The following is a 23,682-nucleotide window of genomic DNA, read 5'->3' on the forward strand; positions in this document are numbered from 1 at the left end:
TGGAAGGTGGTCTTTCTCTCCATTGCCTCCCGCTGCACCCCGGCCAACCTCCACATCAGATTGTGAGTACCCTCTGTGCAGGGACAAGTTCTCAGTCACCCCTCTATCCTCTCTGACGTGGCTTTTTATACCCAGCACATGCTCGACTACACTTACTGAAGGTCTACGACATGTGCCAGGCACATGCTGGAGACCAAAGAAGAGGAAGATGCCCAGCTTGTGTGGCTCAGTGGTTGAGCATCAACTTAGGAACCAGGAGGTCATGGTTTGATTACCAGTCAGGACACATGCCCGGGTTGTGGGCTTGATCCCCAGTGTGGGATGTGCAGGAGGCAGCCGATTGATGATTCTCTTTCATCATTGATGTTTCTATCGCTCCCTCTCCCTTCCTCTCTGAAATAAATATATATTTTTAAAAAAGAAGAATAGAACTACCATATCTTCTAGCTATTTTACTTTGGGGTATTTATCTAGGGAATATGAAAACACTAATTCGAAAGGATATGTGCACCCTCATGTTCACGGCAGCATTATTTACAATAGCCAAGATAAGGAAGCAGCCTAAGTGTCTATCTATGGGTGAATCGACATAGAATGAAAGAACAAATTCTCGCCATTTGCAACAACATGGATAGACCTTGAGGGCATGATGCTAAGTGAAATAAGCCAGATGGAGAAAGACAAATACCATATGATTTCACTTATATGTAAAAATCTAAAAAAATAACCTCCAAAAAAACAAACAAATAAAACCGATCTCACAGACACAGAAAACAGGTTGTTGGTTAACAGAAGGGGAGAGGGTTTAGGGGGTGGGCGATATGAGCGAAAGGGTCAACTGTGTGGTGATGGGTAGTAACTGGACTTTTGGTGGTGATCACTGTGTACAGATGTCGAATTATAATATTGATTATACAGCTGAAACTTATGTAATGTTATAAACCAATTTTATCTCAAGTGAAAAAATAAAAGGACTTTGCAGATAAGTGGTAGGAAGTGCCGACGGCATCCACCTTTACCCCTCAGGCCTTATCAAGTTCGTTCTCCCGGCTTCCTTTCGCTGCCGGTTCTGCACCTCTGCCTAAGCGCTTTCTCCAAAGACGGAAGGGCCCCTCTGCTAGCACACGGCAGAGGCCTGATGGAGCTGGTGCTAGTACCCCACTTCCTTGCCTTCCCCTCTCCTGTATTCTTTTTTTTTTTTTAAATATATTTTTATTGATTTTTTACAGAGAGGAAGGGAGAGAGATAGAGAGTCAGAAACATCGATGAGAGAGAAACATCAATCAGCTGCCTCCTGCACATCCTCCACCGGGGATGTGCCCGCAACCCAAGTACATGCCCTTGACCGGAATCGAACCTGGGACCCTTCAGTCCGCAGGCCGACGCTCTATCCACTGAGCCAAATCGGTTTCGGCTCTCCTGTATTCTGTTCTGCTCCCCAGAACCCCCGTGGGGTACGTTCCAGGCTCCCACAGTGGTAGCTGGTTGGATAACATGCTCTTTGTTGCGTCCCTTCTCTGCTCCTTCTTCTCCTGGTATATTGGTACTCTCTCCCCCTCCCCCAAATGTCCCAAGTAAACTACCCCCACTTCTCCACTTCAATATCTGTCTCAGGATCCGTTTCTGGGGGAACCTAACAAAGACATACAGTCATCATGTCCATGAATGTTCAGCCTCCCGGCTGTAAGGGAATTAAATACACGTTTGCCTTCTCTCTGCAAAAGGTTTCAAAAGCCGGGCGTGCTAAGCCATTTCACATTTACACTTGGCGGCCAAGACACGGACAAGAGGTGCTCAGGATGGGCAGATGTCAGCCTCCAGGGCCTGCCTGCAGCTGACAAAACTATTGACTGGAGGACTTCTGGCTGTCAGTTCTGATCTCTGTTGACGGCCAGAGGAATTCGCTCCTTCTGCAAATATTTTCAGAGCTCGGCCTCTCTGCCAGAGGCCCAGGCAGCATCGGCCGAACTACACAAGTGCTGTGTGTGTTCTCTGAGATGCGGCTTTCAGACGCCTCAATAAAAAAGACGCGAATGGGTCGGTTCAGAATGAATGTTTGAATTACTGTTGGGCTGGTGATGACTCTCAAGAGGGTGAGGGGTGGACAGTAATGACCAAGTTTTTCTTTTTCTTTTTCACACTAGGCAGGATACATTCCTGTTCATTACAACGCCCCTCCCCCCTTTCGCAAAGAAAGAAACACTACAGTGCGTGTGCACCCCAGGAGTGTTGGGACGGAAGCAAGGCTGCAAACTGCTGGGCCACGGGGATTTAGCTTTGGGGCAGAGCCAGGGAGAAACAACAGCCCCCGGCAGAGAAATGGTCCCTGGACCGAGAGCTGAGCCAGGAGAACTACATGAAGCCGCACCCACCCACCCAGCGAGTGCCCGCTGCCCGCCCTGGGCCTCCGTTCCCCCACCTCTAAGGTGAGGGAGTGGAAATGGATGGCTTCTAGGGTCATTAGTGATAAATATTCAGGACTCTCCTAAAGAAGGAATGGACCCACATCGAATCCACGGTTGAGTTGTGCCTTCCCTCTGAGTTGTTCACCTCTCACCAGGTTGGGGTGGGGCTGCCTTTTGTGAGGTTATCAGGCACTATTTGCCATAAAAGTGTTTGGTGTGACCTGGTCAGGGAACTAAAGGTTAGAAAGAGGAGAAGCTGTTGAAGGGGGGTTGGGGGGATAGGCTGGGAAATGGAGGGTGTTTTCTGGGCTGGAGAACATTGAGGCTCCAGAATTGGTGAAGACCCAGCTGGGAGTGTTGCTATTGGTCCCTGGGGCAGGGGAGTGGAGGGGGCAGGAGAAGACAGAAGGTAAAAGGTCCTCCTGGTTTTCTTGTGGTGGGTTTTATATATCTCATGGTTCTCAACCCTGGCTGTGCATGAAATCACCCAGCTTACAGAACTACAAAGCCCTGGCTGGGTAGCTCAGCTGGTTGGAGCACCGTCGCAAAGCACCAAGGTTGCGGGTTCGATCTCTGGTCTAGGTACACACAGGAATCAACTAGTGAATGCACGCCTGGGTGGAACAACAAATTGCTCTCTCTCTTTTCCTCCCTCTCTCCTCCCTCTCTGAGAGAGGGGGGGGAGGGAGAGAGAGAGAAAGGGAGAGAGAGAGAGAGAGAGAGAGAGAGAAAGAACCCGGCTGGTGTGTGTGGCTTAGTGGTTGAGTGTTGACCCATGAACTAGGAGGTCAGTGTTCTATTCCAGGTCAGGACAGAGCCCAGGTTTCAGGCTCGATTCCTAGTAGGGGGCGTGCAGGAGGCAGCCAATCAATGATTCTCTCCCATTATTGATGTTTCTTTCTCTCTATCCCTCTCCCTTCCTCTTTCTGAAATCAATAAAAAAATGGGGGGGGGGGAGAGAAAGAGAGAGAGAGAGAGAGAGAGAGAGAGAGAGAGAGAGAGAGAACCACAAAGTCCCTCTCCTCCTTCTGATTTACTTGGTCCTGGATGGGCCTGGGTGTGGGCCCTTTTGAAAATGCTCTGACATAGTTCTGTGCAGCCAGGGTTGAGAAGCGCTCCATGGCAACCCAGGACGCAGGAGCAGCCCTCTCGCCTTGCCTCACGTGGCTGCCTTAGTTTCCACACTGCCTTCACGCTGTCCTTCCTCTTCTGCCTTTCCATCCTCTGCCTCAAAATCCCAGTCATCCATGGGTAGGGGATGGAGAAGGAAGAAACCCTGTGCATTCTATTTCCAGTTAACACCTTTATTATTTATGAAGTTTAATAAAAATCATTTTCTTCCCTGAATAGAATTCATACTACTTAAGAAAAACTCAAGAAATACTCAAAAGCAAGAGAAACGTTTCAAAGTGTTCGACAGGCCCCTCACTCCAAGACAACCACCACTAGCACCATGAATGCTGTAGGGTTTTCTTTCTAATCTTTCCGTGATGCCGAGTTTCTCTGTTTGAATGCTTTACCCTACTGTATGCACCAGGGTTGGCATACTGTAGCCCGCAGGCCAAACCCAGCCCACCTCCTGTTTCTGTAAATAAAGTTTTATTGGCACACAGCCATGCTCACTTGTTACTAATTGTCTCCAGCAGCTTTCACATCACAGTGGCAGAACTGAATATTGCGACAGAGGCCATTTGGCCCACAAACCTAAATATTTACTGTCTTGTTCTTTGCAGAAAATGTTTTTGGCCCTGGTATGCACCACTCTGCACTCTCACACTTATTGCATGCGTATTTCCCAGGTTGTTATAAATGCTTCACAAATATCACTTCCCATAACTGTCTGACATGTCATTGCACGGTTGGTCTTTATCCTATTATTAAACATTTATGTGTTATTTCCCCAAACGTTTTCACTCTTATAATGAATGCATCAGTGAGTACACTTGGATGTACACTTTGCTTGTATTTTCAGTGATATCTTTAGGACAGTGTCCAGGTTATTCAACTGGTAGGTAGGGGCATTATAAGACTCTTGATTCATATTATCAAATTCCTTATGCAAACCGGTCATAGAAGTGCTTCCTGAAATATAGGTGAAAACCTCCTTCTCTACACACTTGCCAGCATTATTATTATTATTATTATTATTATTATTAGAGGCCCAGTGCATGAATTCGTGCATGGGTGGGATCCGCCCTGCCCTGCCCCAATCAAGACGATTGGGGCTGGGCCGGCCAGGGTGAGGGGCTGTGGACAGTTGGCCGGCCGGCCCCACCCCCTGGTTGAACTCCTGGTCGAGGGGATGATTTGCATATCAGCCTTTTATCATATAGGATAGGATTATTACCATTTTAAACATTTTCTGTTTTTAGACAGGCAAACAACAAACTGTTATCTTAATACGCATTTCCTGTATGTCCACCGGGACCGAGACAGCTGCACTTGTTCCTTCGCACGTTGACTGCTTTTCCTCTTTGCTTGGCCTCCTACTGCACAGGGCAGAGTGGAGGTGCGGGCCCTACCTCTCACCTTGGCTTGGAGCAAGGCTCCTGCTTCCACCCGGTTCTTTTCGACATCTCTCTCCCAGTGAATTCTGATCGCCTCAAGGACGTCATCCAGACCAGCGCCCAGGGGGATGTCCACCTGTTCCAGCTCAGACACTGCCAGCTGCTTACACAGCACTTTCACATCCTGAAAATGACAGTGCACACAGGTGAGTTCCGCGGGGGAAAGAAGGCCTGGCATTGTACTCAGCAGAAGCCCCGTGAGCAACACTTTTTTTTTTTCTTTTTAATATATTTTTTTATTGATTTTAGAGAGAGAGGAAGGGAGAGGGAGAGAGATAGAGAAACATCAATGTGAGAGAGAATCATTGATTGGCTGCCTCCGGATGCATTCTGACCAGGAATCAAACCTATAACTCGGGCATGTGCCCTGACTGGGAATGGAACCAGCGATCTTTTGGTGCACAGGGTGATGCTCAACCAACTGAGCCACACCGGCCAGGCTGTGGGCAACACTTTGCTTCTGATTCTGCTAAAGCCAAACATGACGCTTCACAGCCACTGGTGGAGTCCCTGCTCCTCTTCCCAGCACAGGGGCTGTATTCTCTTTTCCCAGGATGCATTTCTCAGCTGTTCACAAGCCCAGGCCCAAGCAAAACGCCAAATAACTAGCTAAGTAACGACACAGAGTAGGCAGCATTTCACAAAGTCAGAGTAGGCTGAAGGGCTCTGAGGATAACTGTGGACTCTCTTACTGTCGGGGAGTGTGGAAAACTCAGTGCCAAGAAGCAGGAGGAAGTGGGCCTGGTTCCTGGTTTGCTTAAGGTCGGAGAGAAGAGGGAGCTTCCTGACATGAGAATGTTAAGTGGGTTTTCACCTTTTCAACTGCAAGCACTTTAGGCCTCAGGTCAGACAGTGGCACGAGGCAGGTGGTCTAGGACCAGTGTGGGGCTGGCCCACGCCGCCAGGGGAGGTCCCCTCCGTCCTGACACTCAGGGATCTGACCTAATTCCACTAACGCGTGTGTGCAAACCACAGCCTGGCTCAGAGTTCTTCTGTGTGTCCTGTGTAGTGAAGACGAAGTTCTGAAGTTGAACACCTTGAGGTATGGGACGCGCCCTCAATTCAACACTGGCGCCATCCCTCGCGAGTGCTTGGACCTGCTGCCTCCCCCAGTTCTCAGAGCAACCTGGTCCTGAAGCCTTTTGAGTATGAGACATCTTGCTAGCCTGACCCCTACATTGGGACTGTAAGCATTTTACCAGCCCTGGACTAGTGATATGGAGAGGCCCAGGTGAGCTACCATCACCTATGTTTTCTTTTAGTATTATTATTTTTATTGATTTTTAGAGAGAGAGAGAGGAAGGGAGAGGGAGAGAGAAAAACATTGATGTGAGAACGGAACATTGATTAGCTGCCTCCTATACCCCCTTCCCTCGGGCACCTCCCTTCCGTCCCCCCGCCCACTGGGGGTCAAGCCCGCAACCCCTTCATGTGCCCTGACTGGAATTGAACCAGCAACCTTTTGGTGCATGGGACAATGCCCAACCCACTGAGCACACCAGCCAGGGCCCATCACCTGTGTTTTGAAGCTGGGCCAGACAGGTGAGTATAGACAACCCAGCATCAGCCCAGCCCCACCTACCTCTTCATAGCTCCTTGACAGAAAGCCAAGCTCTTCTTTCAGGCTTTCTATTTGACTTTCCAGATCCATTGTTGTCAAATTAGCTTCATCAATGACTTTATAGAGAGAGTTAATTTCCTCTTCCATGGCCTTTCGAAATGGCTGCTCATTTTCATATCTGCAGATAAAGGAATTTAATCAGCATAGCTAGGCGACCGAAAAGAGAAAATAATCTATCTATATATATATAAAAGGCTAAGTGTCTGTCTGACCTGTAGCTATGACATGCACTGACCACCAGGGGGCAGACGCTCAATGCAGGAGCTGCCGTGACCCACACTGGCCATTTAAAAATAAACGGTACCATGAATCTGGTGCCGACAAATCAACACTCGGCTTCCTCCAAGTGGGACACAGGCCCCACCACCACTCCGTAATGAGAGCCCACCAAATCGCAGCCGAAGTTGCTGAGACCTCATGGCGCAAAATGCAGCCCACAGCCCAGCCTAGCCCGAAAAGGTCACTGTGGGTGCCAGGTAATGACATCATGTAGCAACACCTGGCATCCTCTCCCTAGCAACTAGCCTCCTTGGAATTTCTTCAGCCCAGAAACCTGACTTGCTTTATAGCCAGGTGGAAACATTTTACAGTTTAACCAAATGTTTGTGAAGCGTTTTTCCGTGCCTCATCTCATTTAATCCTCACTGAAGTCCTGGAGTAGGTAGATAGGAGACACGGTGGAAACCTATTTTCTTTTCATTAGCCAGAAAACAGAGATTTAAAAAGTTTAGAAACTTGACCCAACTGAAAAGAAGTAAGAAATGGTGGACTTTGAAAATGACTTCAGGTTTTCTCACTGCGCAGAATATAGTCAACCACTACTGCAGTTAAATATTTTACCCTCTGTTCTCCCTGCATGATCTACAATAATAATCTGCTTCGTGTTGATATTTATTGCTGTGTTGCTGACAATTACCTGAAAGAGAAGTTGGGGTGCTTCACTGGGCTGGAAAAAGTTTAGCGAAATCAGAAAGCAGGTCTAATTAAGCAAGTTTATTCTATATCTATAAAAGGCTGAGTTGTCTTGTGCATGTGCGATACATATAAAGCTCTCGCTGGCACCAGTCGCATGTGTGTGTTTCGGTCTGTCATTGTCGATTGTGAATTTGGTTGACACTTCTATTATAGAAAAAGGGCAAATAGCGATATTAAAATATTTCTTCTAATTAATTTCCTTTCTATGTGCACAATCCATGCACCGGGCCACTAGTCAGATTATGAATGTCACCAACAGGCCAATTTTGTGCTAGTTTACAGTGGATGTTAGATATCACTTTTCCAGCAGCTTCTGATAACCTGGATTAGCGCGGGGCCTGCCTCAAGGGGCACTGGAAGCATGGGCCTCTAGGGTGAGTTCAGGAGTTCATGGGTCAGGCACCGTCATCACCCTCCCCACCTGAGGATCCTTTAGCAACTGTTACCGAGAGTCTGCCAGGTACTGAGCTATGTACCAATGACCCCAAAATGAAGAGTGTGGTTTCTATCTCCAAAGAGCCCACATGGAATTTCAGGACCATGGCTGCCAACTCAAATGCCTCCAGGGGCCAAGTGGCCTGTGTAGGTGAGGGACCAGGGCCAGGTCTGGGCAGCAGAGGGGACGGTTTGTATTTCACCTAAAGGGGCGCTGCTGCTCAGCTCCTTCCGTCACTGCTGAGTGGGGAGGGTATGCTGTTTCTCCTCAAGAGAAATGGGAAAGCTGGATTTAGAGGTGAAATACCCAGAGCTGTCAAACTCACAACTTATTCAATGACACACATGCTCACACACGTGAACACACACACTCACGGGAGTCTGAAAGCGCCCACTCTGAGCTCTTCCCATCTCTGGTTGACACAGGGCCTTCTGTCTAAAAACTACCCAGCATCTTTGCCAGTGTCTCCCCATGTCACTCCTTTCCTTCCATGGCCTTCTCCCCAGCTGTGCCACTCAGCCAACGTTCACAGCTTACCTTAACCCACTCACGGAAAGGAGAAATCTCACACTCCTCATTCCAGAAAGCATCTTAGTGTCTTGGAATTTTAAAGGGACTTTAGCATTCAACTATTTTAACTCCTACCCAGTGACAGTCCCTTGATGGCATTCTTGATAAGTGATTACGTAGCCTCTGCTCGAATACTTCCAGCGACAGGCAACTCATCACCACTCAAGGCCAAGATTCCATTTTTGGACAGTTCTACCTATTGTAAATCCCCCCCTCCGAGAGCTTAAATCTCCATTCTTTTTTATATTTTATTGATTTTTACAGAGAGGAAGGGAGAGGGATAGAGAGTTAGAAACATTGATGAGAGAGAAACATCAATCAGCTGCCTCCTGTACACCCCCCCCCCCCCCGCCCCCGGGGATGTGCCCGCAACCAACATACATGCCCTTGACCGGAATCGAATCTGGAACTCTTCAGTCCGCAGGACGATGCTCTGTCCACTGAGCTAAACCAGTCAGGGCTAAATCTCCATTCTTATACGAATCTGCCAAGTACTGGGTTCCACCCTTTGGAACAACCAAAATCAGTCTAATTTTTCCTTCTGGCAATCCCACAAGTATTTACTAGTAGAGGCTGTCTCTTCTGTTACTCTCTCATTTCCCCTCCCCACCGCCCACCTCTCCAAGCCTTTTGTTCCTCAGGTTATACCTTCCCAGTTCCTTCCTCTATTCTTGACATAAATTGGTATCCACATCCCTCATCATGGAGGGCAGGGGCTATGACAGTGATGGCGAACCTTTTGAGCTCGGCGTGTCAGCATTTTGAAAAGCCCTAACGTAACTCTGGTGCCGTGTCACATATAGAAATTTTTTGATATTTGCAACCTAGTAAAACAAAGACATATTTTTGATATTTATTTTATATATTTAAATGCCATTTAACAAAGAAAAATCAACCAAAAAAATGAGTGCGCGTGTCACCTCTGACACGCGTGTCATAGGTTCGCCATCGCTGGGCTATGACCTTTCCCTTTTTGTATCCTCAGCACCCAGCTCCAGACTCCAGACGTATCTGTGGGATGATTATAAATGCTCTAATTGGTCTTACCCTCTTCTTAAAATGTGATGCAGAATGCAAAACTCCAGAGTCCCGTGGGACTGTCTGCCCCTTTGTTCAATCCCTTTAACGCTCTTCAGCATGGACCCTAAGATTTGCTTTGTGGGTTTTTGTTGGCTGGTATGTTTGTTCGTTTGATCGTGACCAGCTGTATTTGCTGCTGACTAATATTGGGTTTCCCCCTGAGCATTTTTCTCAAGAGCTGCTTTAAGCCCAGCTTCCCGGTCCTCCCTGGGGCACCTGGTATTTGAGCCGCAAAGTAGGAGCTCATATTTATTCTTTCAGTGGCCTTGGGCCATTGTTCCAATGTCTTGGGATCATCTTGAACCCTGGTTCTGTCACTCTACCCTTCACCCCCCTCCTGGTTTGTATCTTCTGCCTTTGGCCACACCTGCTTCCAGGCACCTTGCAGTTAAAAGTAGTAAATGAAAGAATGCAGGACAGAGCCCGGTGGCATCCATCAGAGACCTCCCTCAGGGCGAACCTGCATCTTGGATCGGCACTTGGGAGACGGTTTCTAAAGCATTTTTCTAGTGTTTTATGTGTAGGATTAACTTTTCTATCCAAGTGTATTCTTTATGAAGATTGTATTCTTCTTTTTGTTTTTGTTAATCCTCACCCGAGGATATTTTCCCATTGAGTTTTAGAGAGTGGAAGAGAGCGGGGGAGATAAACAGAGAAACATGGATGTGAGAGAGACACACATCAGTTGGTTGCCTCCCAACCAGGGCCGAGGATTGAGCCTGCAACCAAGTCACATGCCCTTGACCAGAATCGAACCTGGGATCCTTCAGTCTGCAGGCCGATGCTCGATTCATTGAGCCAAACCGGCCAGGGTGAAGGATTGTGTTCCTATCATCACTTCCTCCTTTTGGGAACAAGTCCTGTCCTTCCAGTGAAATGAAAACCCACCCCTGTGACTGGGCTTGGTCCCTGCTGCTCCAGGTTGGAAGAGTCCCCTTGGGGCCTCCGGAGCCCTGCTTTGCTCACCTCTCCAGGGAGCCTGGTCCCTCTGGGATGTGGTCCATTCAGCAAAACTCTCTGAGCCCTTGGGGCCATGTTTGTGTCTATAAGGAGGGTTTGGGCCTGACCATCTTGGCTGCCATTCAATGACACACATGCTCACACATGTACACAAACACACACACACACGGGAGTCTGAAAGCGCCCACTCTGAGCTCTTCCCATCTCTGGTTGACACAGGGCCTTCTTTCTAAAAACTAGCCAGCATCTTTGCCAATGTCTCCCGTGTCACTCCTTTCCATCCATGGCCTTCTCCATAGCTCTGGATTCTCCCCGGACCGTTTCCCCACCCCAGCCTTCCATGTGGCCGGAGGAGAAAGCTGCAGACTCCAGACAGCATTGCCCGAGTCCCCAAGAGTCTGGAGGTAACCGGGGGTGGGGGGGTGGGGGGGATGGTGGTGGTGGTGGTGGTTGGGGGGGCTCCCCCCTGTGGCAAAGCATTACCTGTCTTTAAAGGCATCCGCACCCGCCTGGATGTTCTCTGTCCGCAGCAGGAGCCGGGCGTTTTCCAAGATGGCCTCGCCCACCTGGAACAGTCACAGCAGAGCAAGGTCACAGAGACTCCTGCCAGGCACAGGGGCTCTGAGCACCTTGGTGTCCCTCTTGGAAAAGGGGGGCGGAGGATAAAGCTCAGAACCAGGGTGTATTTTTTCTTTTCTTATCGTCACCTCAAGACTTGTTTTTATTGATTTTAGAGAAAAAGGACGGGGGAGAGAAACATCGATGTGGTGGAGAAACATCCCCCGGTTGCCGCCTGCATGTGCCCCAATCGGGAATCAAACCCGAAACCAGTTGGTGTTCGGGACAACACTCCAACCAACCCAGCCGCGCGGCCAGGGGCAGGATCTGGATGTGTTTGTTTGTTTGTTTTTTTAAATATATTTTATTGATTTTTTACAGCGAGGAAGGGAGAGGGAGCGAGGAAGGGAGAGGGATAGAGACCTAAAGCTCATCTCAAACACGGCTGCCTCTGGTAGCTTTTATCTAAAGATATATTTTTATTGATTTCAGAGAGGAGTGGATGGAGAGAGAGATAGAAACATCAATGATGAGAGAGAATCATCAATCAGCTGCCTCCTGCAAACCCCCTACTGGGTATGTGCCCGCAACCAAGGTACATGCCCTTGACCGGAATCGAACCTGGGACCCTTGAGTCCGCAGGCCGACCCTCTATCCACCGAGCCAAACCGGTCAGGGCAGAATCTGGATGTTTTTAAAGCGCTTAAGAGTTGGATTTTTGGAGCAAAAAGATCACTCCACGGGAGATTTGTTCACAGCCTTCCTGCTTTACTGTTGATTAGTACCAACCAGGGGCTTATTCAGGCCTCAAGTGGAGGCTAATTATAGGCTCTGACTTGCCAAAGTGCAGCTGGCTGGCTGTGTTCCCCATCCCCTTTGCGGACGGGATCCTGAAATGACCCGCAGTCCACCATGCAGCCACAGAGGGCCCTTCATGGTTCTCCTGCAGGCGCCCAGCCCAGCAGGAGCTACGTCCTCTCTGTTGTTAGCAGTGGCACTGCCATCCCAGCGGTAGGAAGGGCCAGGCAGGCAGCGTGGTGAGGGCTGGGCCTTGGCTGAGGTTGAGCCTGGGCTGAGGACTGGGATGGGGCCAAGTCCAAAAGCAAAGCTTGAAGCCTGCAGTGGGACAGGGAACATCTTTGTTTCTACCTGGGAAAGCTTCATGAAATCCTCGCTGGGGCTGAGGATAGGAAAGGAGGAGGAAAGGGAAGTGCCTGGCCCATGGCCTGGTGGAACTGGCTGGTAGTGAGAGCAGATAGTAAATATTCCAGGAGTTTTGTGAGCTGGTTGTGAAACACGGCCGTCATGAAAATGTTAATTGTGTGAACTTACAACTAAATACATTATTTCAAAAACACAGGTGATAAATACTCAAAATGCAAAGGTCATAAAATCTCACTGCTTCCTAATTATTTTACTAGGTGTTACTGTCATCTCTGCATATATAAGGGTGTGCTCAACCCTTCATCCAGTGACAGCATGTTGTTAGCCTGATATCAGCCATGGTGGGAATATTTACACCAGGGCAATTGGCAAGCTGTTTTATGCCTGGATTGCTGATTGTGAAACACTCACCGACTGAGCCCCACATTCCATTAAATACTTAACATTCGTGACTTTGCTAAACACCCTGCCACCCCTCTGAAGTGGATTTTCAGCACACCCATCTTATAGATAAGGAAGCTGAGGCTCAGAGAGCTTAAGTAAGTTGCCCAAAATCACGTGGCTGGAGAGTGGCAGGGGCAGAATGCCGAACCAGGTCAATATGATTGCGTATTTTGTCATCAGCTTTGGAAACTGAAAGGCACATCAGAATCCAGAGAGACTGCTGTGGAGGATTGCTTTCTGTCTTCCTCCTGTGACGTAGAGCAGCCAGGGCTACAGGTTCCTAGCTGGGCTACATCATGAAGATAAAGACGTGTCTTCCCTGATGGATATGAAAATGCTGACCAAATCAAACCAAACCAAACCACAGCACAGGGGCAGGCTGGCAGCCTGCGCATGGGGCCTGGGAAGGCTAGCAGAGGAGGCCCTCTCCTCCTCCTCCCCCTCCTTCTGCCCAATATAGAGCCAGAAATCCTACCCTCAAGGCGACATGACGTAATGCCAGGCCTCCTGTTAAAACCAGACACTTTGCCACGGCAGCAATAGTGCGAGTTGCAGTGTGAGATTAGGTGGTTTGGGGCCAATCTCCTCAGCAGCATGTTTTATTTTTATTTATTTATTTGAGAGAGAGAGAGAGAGAGAGAGAGAGAGAGAGAGAGAGAGAGAGAGAGAATTTGTTGTTCCATTTACTCATGCATTCATTGGTTGATTCTTCTATGTGCCCTGACCCCCCCAGCGACCTTGGTGTATCTGGATGATGCTCCAACCAATTGAGCTACTCAGCAGTATCTTAAAAGTCACCAAAGTCTCATTGGAGTGAGAAACAGGAGACCCCTTCAAAGCATAAATGCAGCCGAGGAGAACGGTTGAGGACCAGGAGCATGGGGGTCAGAGGTCATGGCAGGCTCCCATTAGTTCCGCCGAGAGGGGTGGTGCAGGAAGGGGAAAGGGCAGGCTGACCACCGGCCTCTGTCGGCTCAAACTGCTCACCGCCCTGGCCCTCCACACGGAGGCTTCCTCAGCAGGCCTTGCACCCGTGGTTCTCAAAGTGTGGTCCCTGGACCAGCAGCAGCACCACCTCAAAACTTGTCAGAAATGCAACTTCTCAGATGCTAATCCTCTGCAAGTGGGGCCCAACAACCTGTTGTAACAAGGTTTCTAGGGGCTTACAAGGTGCACTAGACTCGGAGAACCCCTACTTTGCACCGACCTGCCTCCAGGCCTGCTCATGTCACCTCCCAGGGGAAGTCCTCCAGGTCCTCGTCTGGATCCAGAACACCTGATTTTACCACCTCACACCTCTTGTCCTTCCACCTGAGGAACCCACCCCACTTTAAAGCTCGTCTCAAACACGCTGCCTCTGGAAAGCTTTTATCTATAGATACATTTTTATTGGTTTCAGAGAGGAGTGAATGGAGAGAGAGATAAAAACATCAATGACGAGAGGGAATCATTGGTCAACTGCCCCCTGCACACCCCACATGGGGGTTTGAGCCCACAACCTGGGCATGTGCCCTGCCTGGGAAGCGAACGTGCCTTCCTGGTTCCTAGGTGGATGCTCAAGCACTGAGCTACGCTGGCTGGGCTCGGGGAAGCTTTCTGATTCACCCACCCCCTCATTCTCGCCTTCATCAGCACATGACTGTTTCCTGTGAGCCGGATCTGAGCTGCCTGGGGGGGCACCAGCAGCTCTCCTGAGAGAGGTGGTTAGAAAGGGAGGAAGGCCAGGCCACGGCAGGAAGGCTTCAGGAACCGTGGAAAGGAGGTGGGACTGAGCTGCAAGGTGCAGGTGCTGACTCTCCCTCCCTCCTTGGGCCACTCCTGCGTCTGAGCCCCGACCCCACGGCCCAGGCCCCTCTCGCACGCTCAGGACACAGAGGCGGTTCTCTTATTCTCGAGCCAGCTCTTCCTCTCACCACTTGGGCCGTCCCGTGGGGAACTCTGAGACTTGCTTTCTTTGTCCAGAAGACAAGGATGATGATACCTCCCACCTCCTGGTACTTGGGAGAATTAAACGAGCCACGGCCTGAACAGTGCTTGGCTGCCTGCCCCGCGTGCAGTGCGCAGCCCGTGAAGGGCAGCCGCTGCTGTTACTGTTATTTGTCTTAAGACAGAGCGGTTGTTCCACGATGGTCAACCGGCCTGACGGGTGTGTGCGGCCTGGCACGGTCCCCGCGCCGACGCACGGGCGGTCGGATGGAGATTTCTATCTGGCGGCTGGATTTTGTTCTTCGTTCGGTGTTTCCTGCCCACAGTCATTTTGAAAAGTCACTGGCACTAGGACGATGAGGATGGTTGCCCTTCGCACTGCCATCCCCACCGGACGCAGTTGCTAAAAGAAAAGGAGCTGGAGGCGGCGGGTGAGAGATTTGACCATCGTGGTGTCAGAAGAGGGCGAGGACAGGCAGCATTTTAAAAAGTGTCTCTGTTGGGCCCCAGGGCCCAATGAATGCTGAGCTGGAGTTGGAGATAGTGGCATCCCAGCAGCCAGAGCTGCGGGCGTGGGGAGGAGGCGGGCTAGACGGGCTCCTGGGACATCAGGCTGGGCGGGCGCGGTGGCCTGATGCGGGAGTCCCTGGATTTCTCCCATCCGAGCGACTTTCACGTTTAGGACTAATGCCCAGCGTGACTTGCTTCCAGCAATAACTAAACAAGAAGCGTTACCTGTCCCTCGTACCCGGGAGGCAGTGCGTCTCCACCCGGATGGTGAGGACCGCGTGGGACCAAGCCGAGCAGGGGCTTCTCCGAGCTCATGGTGACCGCCCAGCGGCCTTCCTCACAGACGTCACTCCCCCCTGGCTCCCAAGACACCGTTCTCCCACTCTTCCTCCCGCCTCGCTGGCCATTTTCATGGACCTTTTCCTTCGCTGTCTTCTTTTTTTAAAAAAATATGTTTTTATTGATTTCAGAGAGGGAGAGGGAGAGAGACAGAAACATCAATGATGACAGAGAATCATCGATCGGCTGCCTTCTGCACGCCCCACACTGGGGATCGAGCCCACAGCCCTGATGGGGAATCGAACCATGACCTCCTGGTTCACAGGTCGACACTCAACCACGGAGCCACCCCGGCTGGGCGTCCTTCATTAACTCTTTCTTCATTACCCACCCTGGAATTTTTTTTATCTCTTTCTGTCTTTCCCACCACGGACCTATGTGTCCCCAGGGCAGACACCACCTCTCATTTCTGCCCCCTCAGCACCCAGCTCCATGCCTGGCACCAGCCTCTACTCCCATCTCTGAGGTGATTCCGCCCATGTCGCTTCATCTAACTGTCACTAGCCCAGGCTCTATTACTTCTTGCATTTTAACTAAAAATTATTGAAGCCACACATACCTTTTGGTTAAAAACATTAAACAATACTGACAAGAACAACTGGTAAAGAAAAGCATTTCCCTGCCCACACCCGCCTCCCCCTGAGTCCTAATCCCCAGCACGTACGACTTTTCATCTGTGCAGAGCTTGCCCCATGTTTCTACAAGTGTCTTGATGGCTTGAGGTGTCAGCCACAGGCGTCGGGTACTGACCTCCCGGCCAACAAACGAAGACGGAGCTCACTCCCACGCCCCCTCCCTTTTCCTTCCTTCATTGGCTGTCTGGGTGACTTTCTTTTTTAAAAAAATATATTTTTATTGATTTCAGAGAGGAAGGGAGAGGGAGATAGAAACATCAATGATGAGAGAGAATCACTGATGGGCTGCCTCCTGCACGCCCCTACAGGGGTTGGAGCCCATAATCCGGGCATGTGCTCTTGACCGGGAATTGAACCCTGACCCCCTGGTTCATAGGTCGATGTTCAACCACTGAGCCATGCTGGCCAGGCCATCTGGGAGACCTTCAATAGGAAGCTCTATTTCTCACTGCATCAGTTATGGACAGTTTCTTTCTCACACTCTCTCTTATAATCACAGATGTTTTATTTTCTAAGGTCAAAGGGAAGACAAAAAACCCAGTTTAATTACTAACTGACTCTACTGATGCCCGTGTGAAAGACAGATTCTTCCTGCTGAGAATTACGACGGCGGTGCCCCGCCTGCCAGAAGCTGTGGGCAGGTAGCCAAATCGTATTGTATTTCCCCGCAGAGCGTCCGCACGCCTGCAGAACGGCATCGGCGAGGTAATGCCCTTTCCCGGTGCCACCCTCCCCAGGACATGGCTGCAAACCCCACGTGCAGCCACCTCGCCTCCCCGCAGGCTTGAGCTCACAGGTGCAGCTCCTAACATGACGGGGCTGTTTCTTCTCCTGTGAAATGGGGCAGCTGTCTGCTGACAGTGCCAGGCACGTAGTAACCGCGGAATAGATGTTTGTTCAGTGAATAAGTGATAGACGTCCCAAGAGCCAAACATGTGAAATAGCATCGAGAAGCCAATTCACAAGCATCAGGTTGGCAAAGCTTAGGGAGGTGAGGGTGTGAAGGGCGTGGAGCCCTCACACGCTGTTGCTGGGAGGGTGAAATTGTGCAGCCACTTGGGGGGTGACTTGGCAATGCCATATGAAAGCAGGGTGCTGACCAGGGGCAGGGGCTGGAACTTTTTCTATAAAGGGCCCACTAGGAGATATTTTAGGCTTCGTGGGCCCACAGTGGTGGTTGCACCTGCACAGCCGAGCCCCTGTAGGAAGGATGCAGCTGTAGGTGATTAGTACGCGGGTGGGTGTGACTGTGTGCCAATCAAACTTGACTTACAAAAGCAGGTGGCTGGCTGGCTGTGGCCTGCCTCTGACCTAGAGAATCCCTCCTGGGTGTGTACAAGCAGGTGCATGCCCCCTCCTGTTTGTGATAGAGGAATTTGGAAGCAACCTCCGTCCACCAATAGAAAGACACAGAACCTGTGGTATACACACAGTGGGATGCTATAGCTGTCAACACGGGCTCATCTCAAAGCCACAGTGCGGAGTGGAGACAGCAAGTCACAGAAGGAAATAGTATGTGATGGTTAATTTTATATGTCAACTTAGTGGGGCTATGGTGCCCAGATATTGGGTCAAATGTTATTTTAGACGTTTCTGTGAGGGTGTTTGTGGATGAGATTAACAAACGGTACACGGTCGAGACTGAGGGTGAGGAAGGAGGTGGGGCCACACATGCCCACAGCCTCCTTACAGCTGACGCTACACCACAGACCCAGGGGCTGCCTCGGACGAAGCCTTTTTCCACTCTTGTTGTTCTCCTTTAAGTCTCAAAAGGGCCGGGGTCAGGATGACAGACAGGAGATTAGGGAGCTGGTCCAGGTGTCTGGTGAGTTGAGATTTGGGGCAGGCAGGAAGGGGTGCCGGAGAGTGAGGACCCCTGACTCCATCCTCAAGCTCTGACCTAAAACCCAAAGCCACAGAAGATGCAACTGAAAGAGAAAAGGAGGGGGTTGGTTTCTCCCAGCACAAAAGAAAGCAGCAGAGAATAAGAACAGACGTGCTGGCTAAGAAATGCCAAGTCTCAGGGCAAAGTGAAGTTTCATGGTTGATTTATAACCCTCGGGACATGGGGCGCTGTCGTGGAAACTCTGAGCGAACAGTCACTGCAGGGCGGCATGAATCGTGTGGCTGGCCCCCGGGGGCGGTGACTTCGCAGTGAAGGGATAATTATAGGTACACAGTACTTGACACAAATAACATTTGCAGCTGGGTGAGGGGCAGTGCCAGACAGTTCCCAGAGCAGCCAGGAGGTGGCGCCACGTGCTGAGAGACCCGGATCCGAGGCCCGGGACTCTCCCGTTTCCAAGGGCATCCGCTGCCATTCTGGTTTGGCTTGGAGGCCCCTCTTGGGTTTCTACCACCAAGTGGGATGCTGCTGAGATGCCAAGGGTCCACCCCTTATTGTCCCTGTGCAGGTGCTAATTCCTTCTCCCGGGGGGACTGCAGAGCTGGCTGGTAGCAGGAGGGCCATGCCATCCACTCCTGCAAACAATGACAGGAATTACTGCCACAGTTTGAGTGCTAACCACGGGCAGACACTATGCTATGTGCTCTAGGCAAATTATCTGATTTGATCCCCAATTAAATCGGCAATCCTGTGCAGTAAACAATATTATTTCACAGGTGAGAACGTTGACATTCAGGGAGGTTAAGGAATTTGTTTTAGGTCACCAGGTCGGTCAATGGCAAAGCCAGAATCTGAATTCAGTTATTTTGGACTCTATAGCTTGTACCATTAATCACTGTGGTATATCTACCTCCTTCCCTCCCTCCCCCTGTGCCTGGCCCTGTGCTGGGTGTTAGATTCAGGAAGGACCAGACTACACCCCTGCTCCTGGGATTCTCGCTGTAACATGTCGGCCCAGAGCGACTGCCGTGTGTGGAGACCGGAGGGCAGGCTCACCCCAGGTGCCAGCTTTAGGTGGGGCAGGAGGCTGGGGGCTATTCCAGTTGGCAACTCCAGCTGTTTGTTGGTTTAATTCAGGGGTGGGCAAACTTTTTGACTTGAGGGCCACAATGGGTTCTTAAACTGGACCGGAGGGCCGGAACAAAAGCATGGATGGAGTGTTTGTGTGAACTAATATAAATTCAAAGTAAACATCATTACATAAAAGGGTACGGTCTTTTTTTTTTTTTTTTTTTTAGTTTTATTCATTTCAAACGGGCCGGATTCGGCCCACGGGCCGTAGTTTGCCCACGGCTGGTTTAATTTCACCTGGGTTTTTGTGAACTTAGATCAGGTGTGGGCTGTGCTCCTCTCAGTAAACCCTCTGTCTTGCCAATTTCTCCCTTCACTGCCATTTGGCAAGACCTGGGCTCTGTTCTGGCAGGTGTGTGTGGGGTGGGAGGGGTGGTTAATACACTGCTGCTTCATCAAGGTCATCCAGCAGGTGACCCTCGGAAATGGAGGAGGTGGCTGCCGGCCACCAGCTGAGCCACTGAGGACCAGGGACCGGGCTCCCTGGAGGGCTGCTCCTTAGGCTCCACCCACTGCTCCCATATAGTGAGGAGCAGGGACTGGAAGGAGATCAGAGTCCCTCCCTCTCATTTCACAGTCAGGAGCCTAGGGAGGGAGAATTGCAGCGCCACGCAGGCAGCTGCGCCTGGTCTGGGCTGGTCTGTGAAGAGAGCGGTGAAGTGACCACCTGCTCTCGGGGTGAGGACAGGCAATCTGGCCAGTGCCCTCCACTCTGCAGGGAGAGGTCAGGATGGTTCAACCCCTTCCTCTAACACGGAGGGAAATGAAGCTGAAGGAGGGGGGTGACTTGTCATGGTCACCCCGCCCCTCGGGGGCGCCGACTGTGTTTCTGTGAACAGTGCTCTCCTGGGCTTTCCGCCCCGAGACTTTGCTGTGAGAACCACAAGCTCCATGTGGTTTGATGGGATTTGGGGTCTCTCGTCAAGCGCAAAAGGAAGCGAGGGCGATGTGATCAGGTGCAGAAATTCTGGTAGGTCTGCAACCATTAGGATGAGATTTGAGGAAACAGGACAGAATGCTGGAAACCAGGATGATAATGTGAGAAAAGCAATCGCTCAGTTGTGTGCCACCCAAAACATAGGCTGACATCCTGACCCCCCAGCGCACACCTGTGGGTGTGACCTGATTTGAAAAGAAGGTCTTTGTAGATACAATGAGTGAGGATGAGGTCATGAGGGTGGGTCCTTGTCCAACGTGACTGGGGTCCTTTGAAGAGGGAAGTTCAGACGCAGACACACGGGGAGAAAAAAGGCAGCAAACTGGAGTAATGTAGCTACAAGCCAGGGAATGGACAGGGTGGCCGGCCACCCCCAGAGGAGAACAGGGGGAGGGGGTGAAACGGATTCTCCCTGGGAGCCCTCAGGGCAGCCAGCTCTGTTCACACCCAGATCTCCAACTTCCGGCCTCCTGATGAGAGAGAATGGATTCCCACTGTTCTGAGACACTGTGGTATTTTGTCACAGCAGCCCGAGGAGCTTGAGAGGTATCACACTCTAGCTGGTTTGGCTCAGTGGATAGAGCATCAGCCTGTGGGGACTGAAGGGTCCCAGGTTCAATTCCGGTTAAGGGCACGTGCCTGGGTTGCAGATTCGATCCCCAGTAGGGGGCGTGCAGGAGGCAGCCAATCAATGATTCTCTTTCATCATTGATGTTTCTATCTCCCTCTCCCTTCCTCTCTGAAATCAATAAAAATATATTAAAAAAAAAAAAAAAGGTGGTGCCAGAGCAAATATTGGAAAAAAAAAAAAAGAGCTCTCGCTTGTTGATTGACAAGTTCGCTGGGCACTTCCATCCGTTGATGTAATCAGTGTTTGCTGTGACCTGCTGTGTGCCAGGCACTGTGCAGGGGCCAGAGAAAGAGCAGGGAGGAGAGTGCCTGCCGCTCACCCAGCTCACCTGCACTCTCTCAGGGCCTCACAGCGGGCCTGCGAGGGAGGGATCATTCGCGCTCAACTTAGAGACAAGGAAACTCACGCTGAGGGGCCAGTGACCGCCAGGACTCACTTCTGGTTCGGATGAAGCTGGGCCTGGACTTCATCCGGATACAGTGGATGAGGGATGTGGGGGGCGCTGTCTGAGCCACCACCTGCTCTCTCACAGCCCAGGCTCATGATGGCCAGGAGAGACCTCCAGGGGCAGATGGGCAGGAGTGCGGCCCAGGGACACGCCTTGCTCAGTATTTCTGGGGCACAGGGTGGGCCTGCATGGCTGCGTGGGGAGGGAGAGCCTGGCACGCCAGCTGTGTCCACAGTCCCCCTCCCACCGCTGGGCAGGAGGAGGCCCAGGAAGTAAAACCAGGGCCCTGACAGCGCAGCGGCAGAAGCAGGCAGGCCCCAGAACTTCACCTGCACGGAGCGTTCACAGAGCGTCAGCCAGAGCCAGACACGGTCACTCTGGGATCCTCATGGGACGAGACAGAGACCAGACCACACTGTGGTCACATCTGAACAGAGAGGCAGGGACACTCCGCAGCCACAAAATACCAGCATTCCTCGTCCAGTCAGCACCAGCGACGAGGGACAGCTGTTCACAGTGACAGCCCCAGGCCGCTCCATTCCCTCGCCTCCTGGTAAAATCTGAGCCACAGTGGCTGGGCTCTGCCTGGCTTTCACGGGTGCAGGCCTCATCCGCTGACCCAGGGCCCATGGGGGTTGGCATCGGGGACCCCTCGCACTGGGCATGCCTCTCACCTCCCACCGCGAACTCTCAGATCTGCCGGTAGCGGTGGAACTAGGTGGTGATGGGAGGTGGTCAGGTCACCCTGCAGGGGCCTGAGACAAGGACTGACGCAGGGGTGGGTTTTAGGAGGAGGTGGAGGGGAGCACGCCAGGTGTGCTCAACGCTGCTCAGGTAAAGACATTCTGCCTCAAGGGCCAAGCGCTCAGCACATTTTTCTGAGCATTAAATTCACTGAGAAAGAAAAATCGAAATCCCCGGGGGGGGGGGGGGGGGGGGCTGCCAAGCTGTGACACTTTCAGGCCCCGGTCTGAGCGGACAAGCTGGAGGCACGTTGCAGTTTCCACTCCGCACAGAGACGGCCTCCGCTGAGATAATAACTCTGCCACACGGGGGCGCTCGAAGTCCACGCAAACCCACCGACCCGTGGGGCTGGGGCTGGAGAGAGCACTCAGGTGGGTCTTACAATGAGGACAGCAGGAGGCTCTCATTGCTGTTTCGGGGCAGACATAATGCTGAATTGGTCCTGGCTGGGACGCCTGCTCAGTGAGGAACTTGGTCCCTGCGGGCCTCAGTTTCTTTGTCTATAAAATGGGTGTGATGGACTGAACTGTGTCCCCCAAATCCCTACGTTGAAGTCCTAAGCCCAGCACCACCGGATGTGCCTGTGTTTGGGGACAGGGCCCTTGCAGAGGTAACTCAGTAACAATGATGCCACAAGGTGTTCTTACAAGAGGAGGAGGAAATTTGGACCCAGATGTCGAAAGGGAAGAAATGTGAAGACACAGGGAGAAGGCAGCCATCGAAGCCCCAAGAGAGGCCTCGGCAGACACAGGCCCTGGCCTCCAGGCTGTGAGGAAACAAGTTTCTGTTGTTGGGGCCACTCGGCCTGACAGGTTACAGCAGCAACCCGCAGCCCTGTGCTGGGCACAGCCCACCTTCCCGGGGACACAAACGTGGTCGTGGCCGAGAGGCTCAGATGAGATGGGGAGCGAAACTTTCTGTTAACACTCAGCACCTGAGACCTGAAGGCCATAGTGAAAGTGGTTGTGATTCTTATCATCAAAGGACAGGGTCTTGCTCGGGACATTGGAGGGGAACCAGGGCCTTCGTGCCTCTCCAGGGGGTGGCTGAGACCTGGGCCAACAACCTAGCTACTCAGGAGCTGCCCTGGGCTGCCCACTGGGGTCAGCGCCAGGCAGGGCTGGCCTGGGGGGTGCAGACGCCGCCCTGGGGGCCCCAGGAGCGTCACTTTCTGTCTCATTTACTCCTCCCAACTACCCCGAGAAAGCTGCTCTCACCTTCATTATGCGGCTAAACACACCAGGCTCTGATAAGTTATAATAAACTCATTTATCAGATAACCTTCCTGCTCAGAGTTGGCTGGGAGCAGCCGGAGGAGTGGGCTCTTACCTGGGGGTGGGAATGGGGGTGCGCCACAGTTCAAGGCCTGGATGATGCCGGGAAGCTCCGGGCAGCCGTGGAGAAGGGGCTGGGGCGGGTCCGGGAGGGGCCAGGTGCTGGGCTGGGCTGGCAGGTGTGGGCAGTTGGGAATCAGGCCGGCACTTGCCACCTGTATAACTTCGCCCTGAGTCTAACTTTCTTTCTCCGTGTTGTGGCATTTCCCCTGAGACTTATTTTGATGCTTACTCTCTGGCCCTTGAAATAAATGCATACAAATCAGCAGTTGTTCTCCAACAACAGGCCAGCTCTGGGGTGGATTCCACCCCCCCCCCCCCCCGCCCCTGCCCCCAGTCCCTGCACCGCCTCCTTCCACCCCTCACCCTTTTTCATTGCCGACACCAGCTGAAATCACTTCTCCTTTCTGCTGAATAATGA

General features: G+C 51.5%; 1 protein-coding gene across 1 annotated transcript in view; it reads right to left on the bottom strand.

Moving 5' to 3' along the window:
* BFSP2 (beaded filament structural protein 2) overlaps positions 1 to 23,682 on the bottom strand; it is a gene marked incomplete at its 5' end in the record, with an annotated part of 45,312 nt that overhangs the window by 16,205 nt on the left and 5,425 nt on the right. The window contains 3 exons of the mRNA XM_081106360.1: positions 4,935 to 5,096; positions 6,555 to 6,711; positions 11,098 to 11,180. Coding sequence (XP_080962486.1) covers positions 4,935 to 5,096; positions 6,555 to 6,711; positions 11,098 to 11,180 — 402 coding nt within the window. The remainder of the gene's footprint in view (positions 1 to 4,934; positions 5,097 to 6,554; positions 6,712 to 11,097; positions 11,181 to 23,682) is intronic.

Source organism: Myotis nattereri (genome assembly GCF_964212035.1).
Source record: "Myotis nattereri genome assembly, chromosome: 14".
Classification (NCBI taxonomy): Eukaryota; Metazoa; Chordata; class Mammalia; order Chiroptera; family Vespertilionidae; genus Myotis; species Myotis nattereri.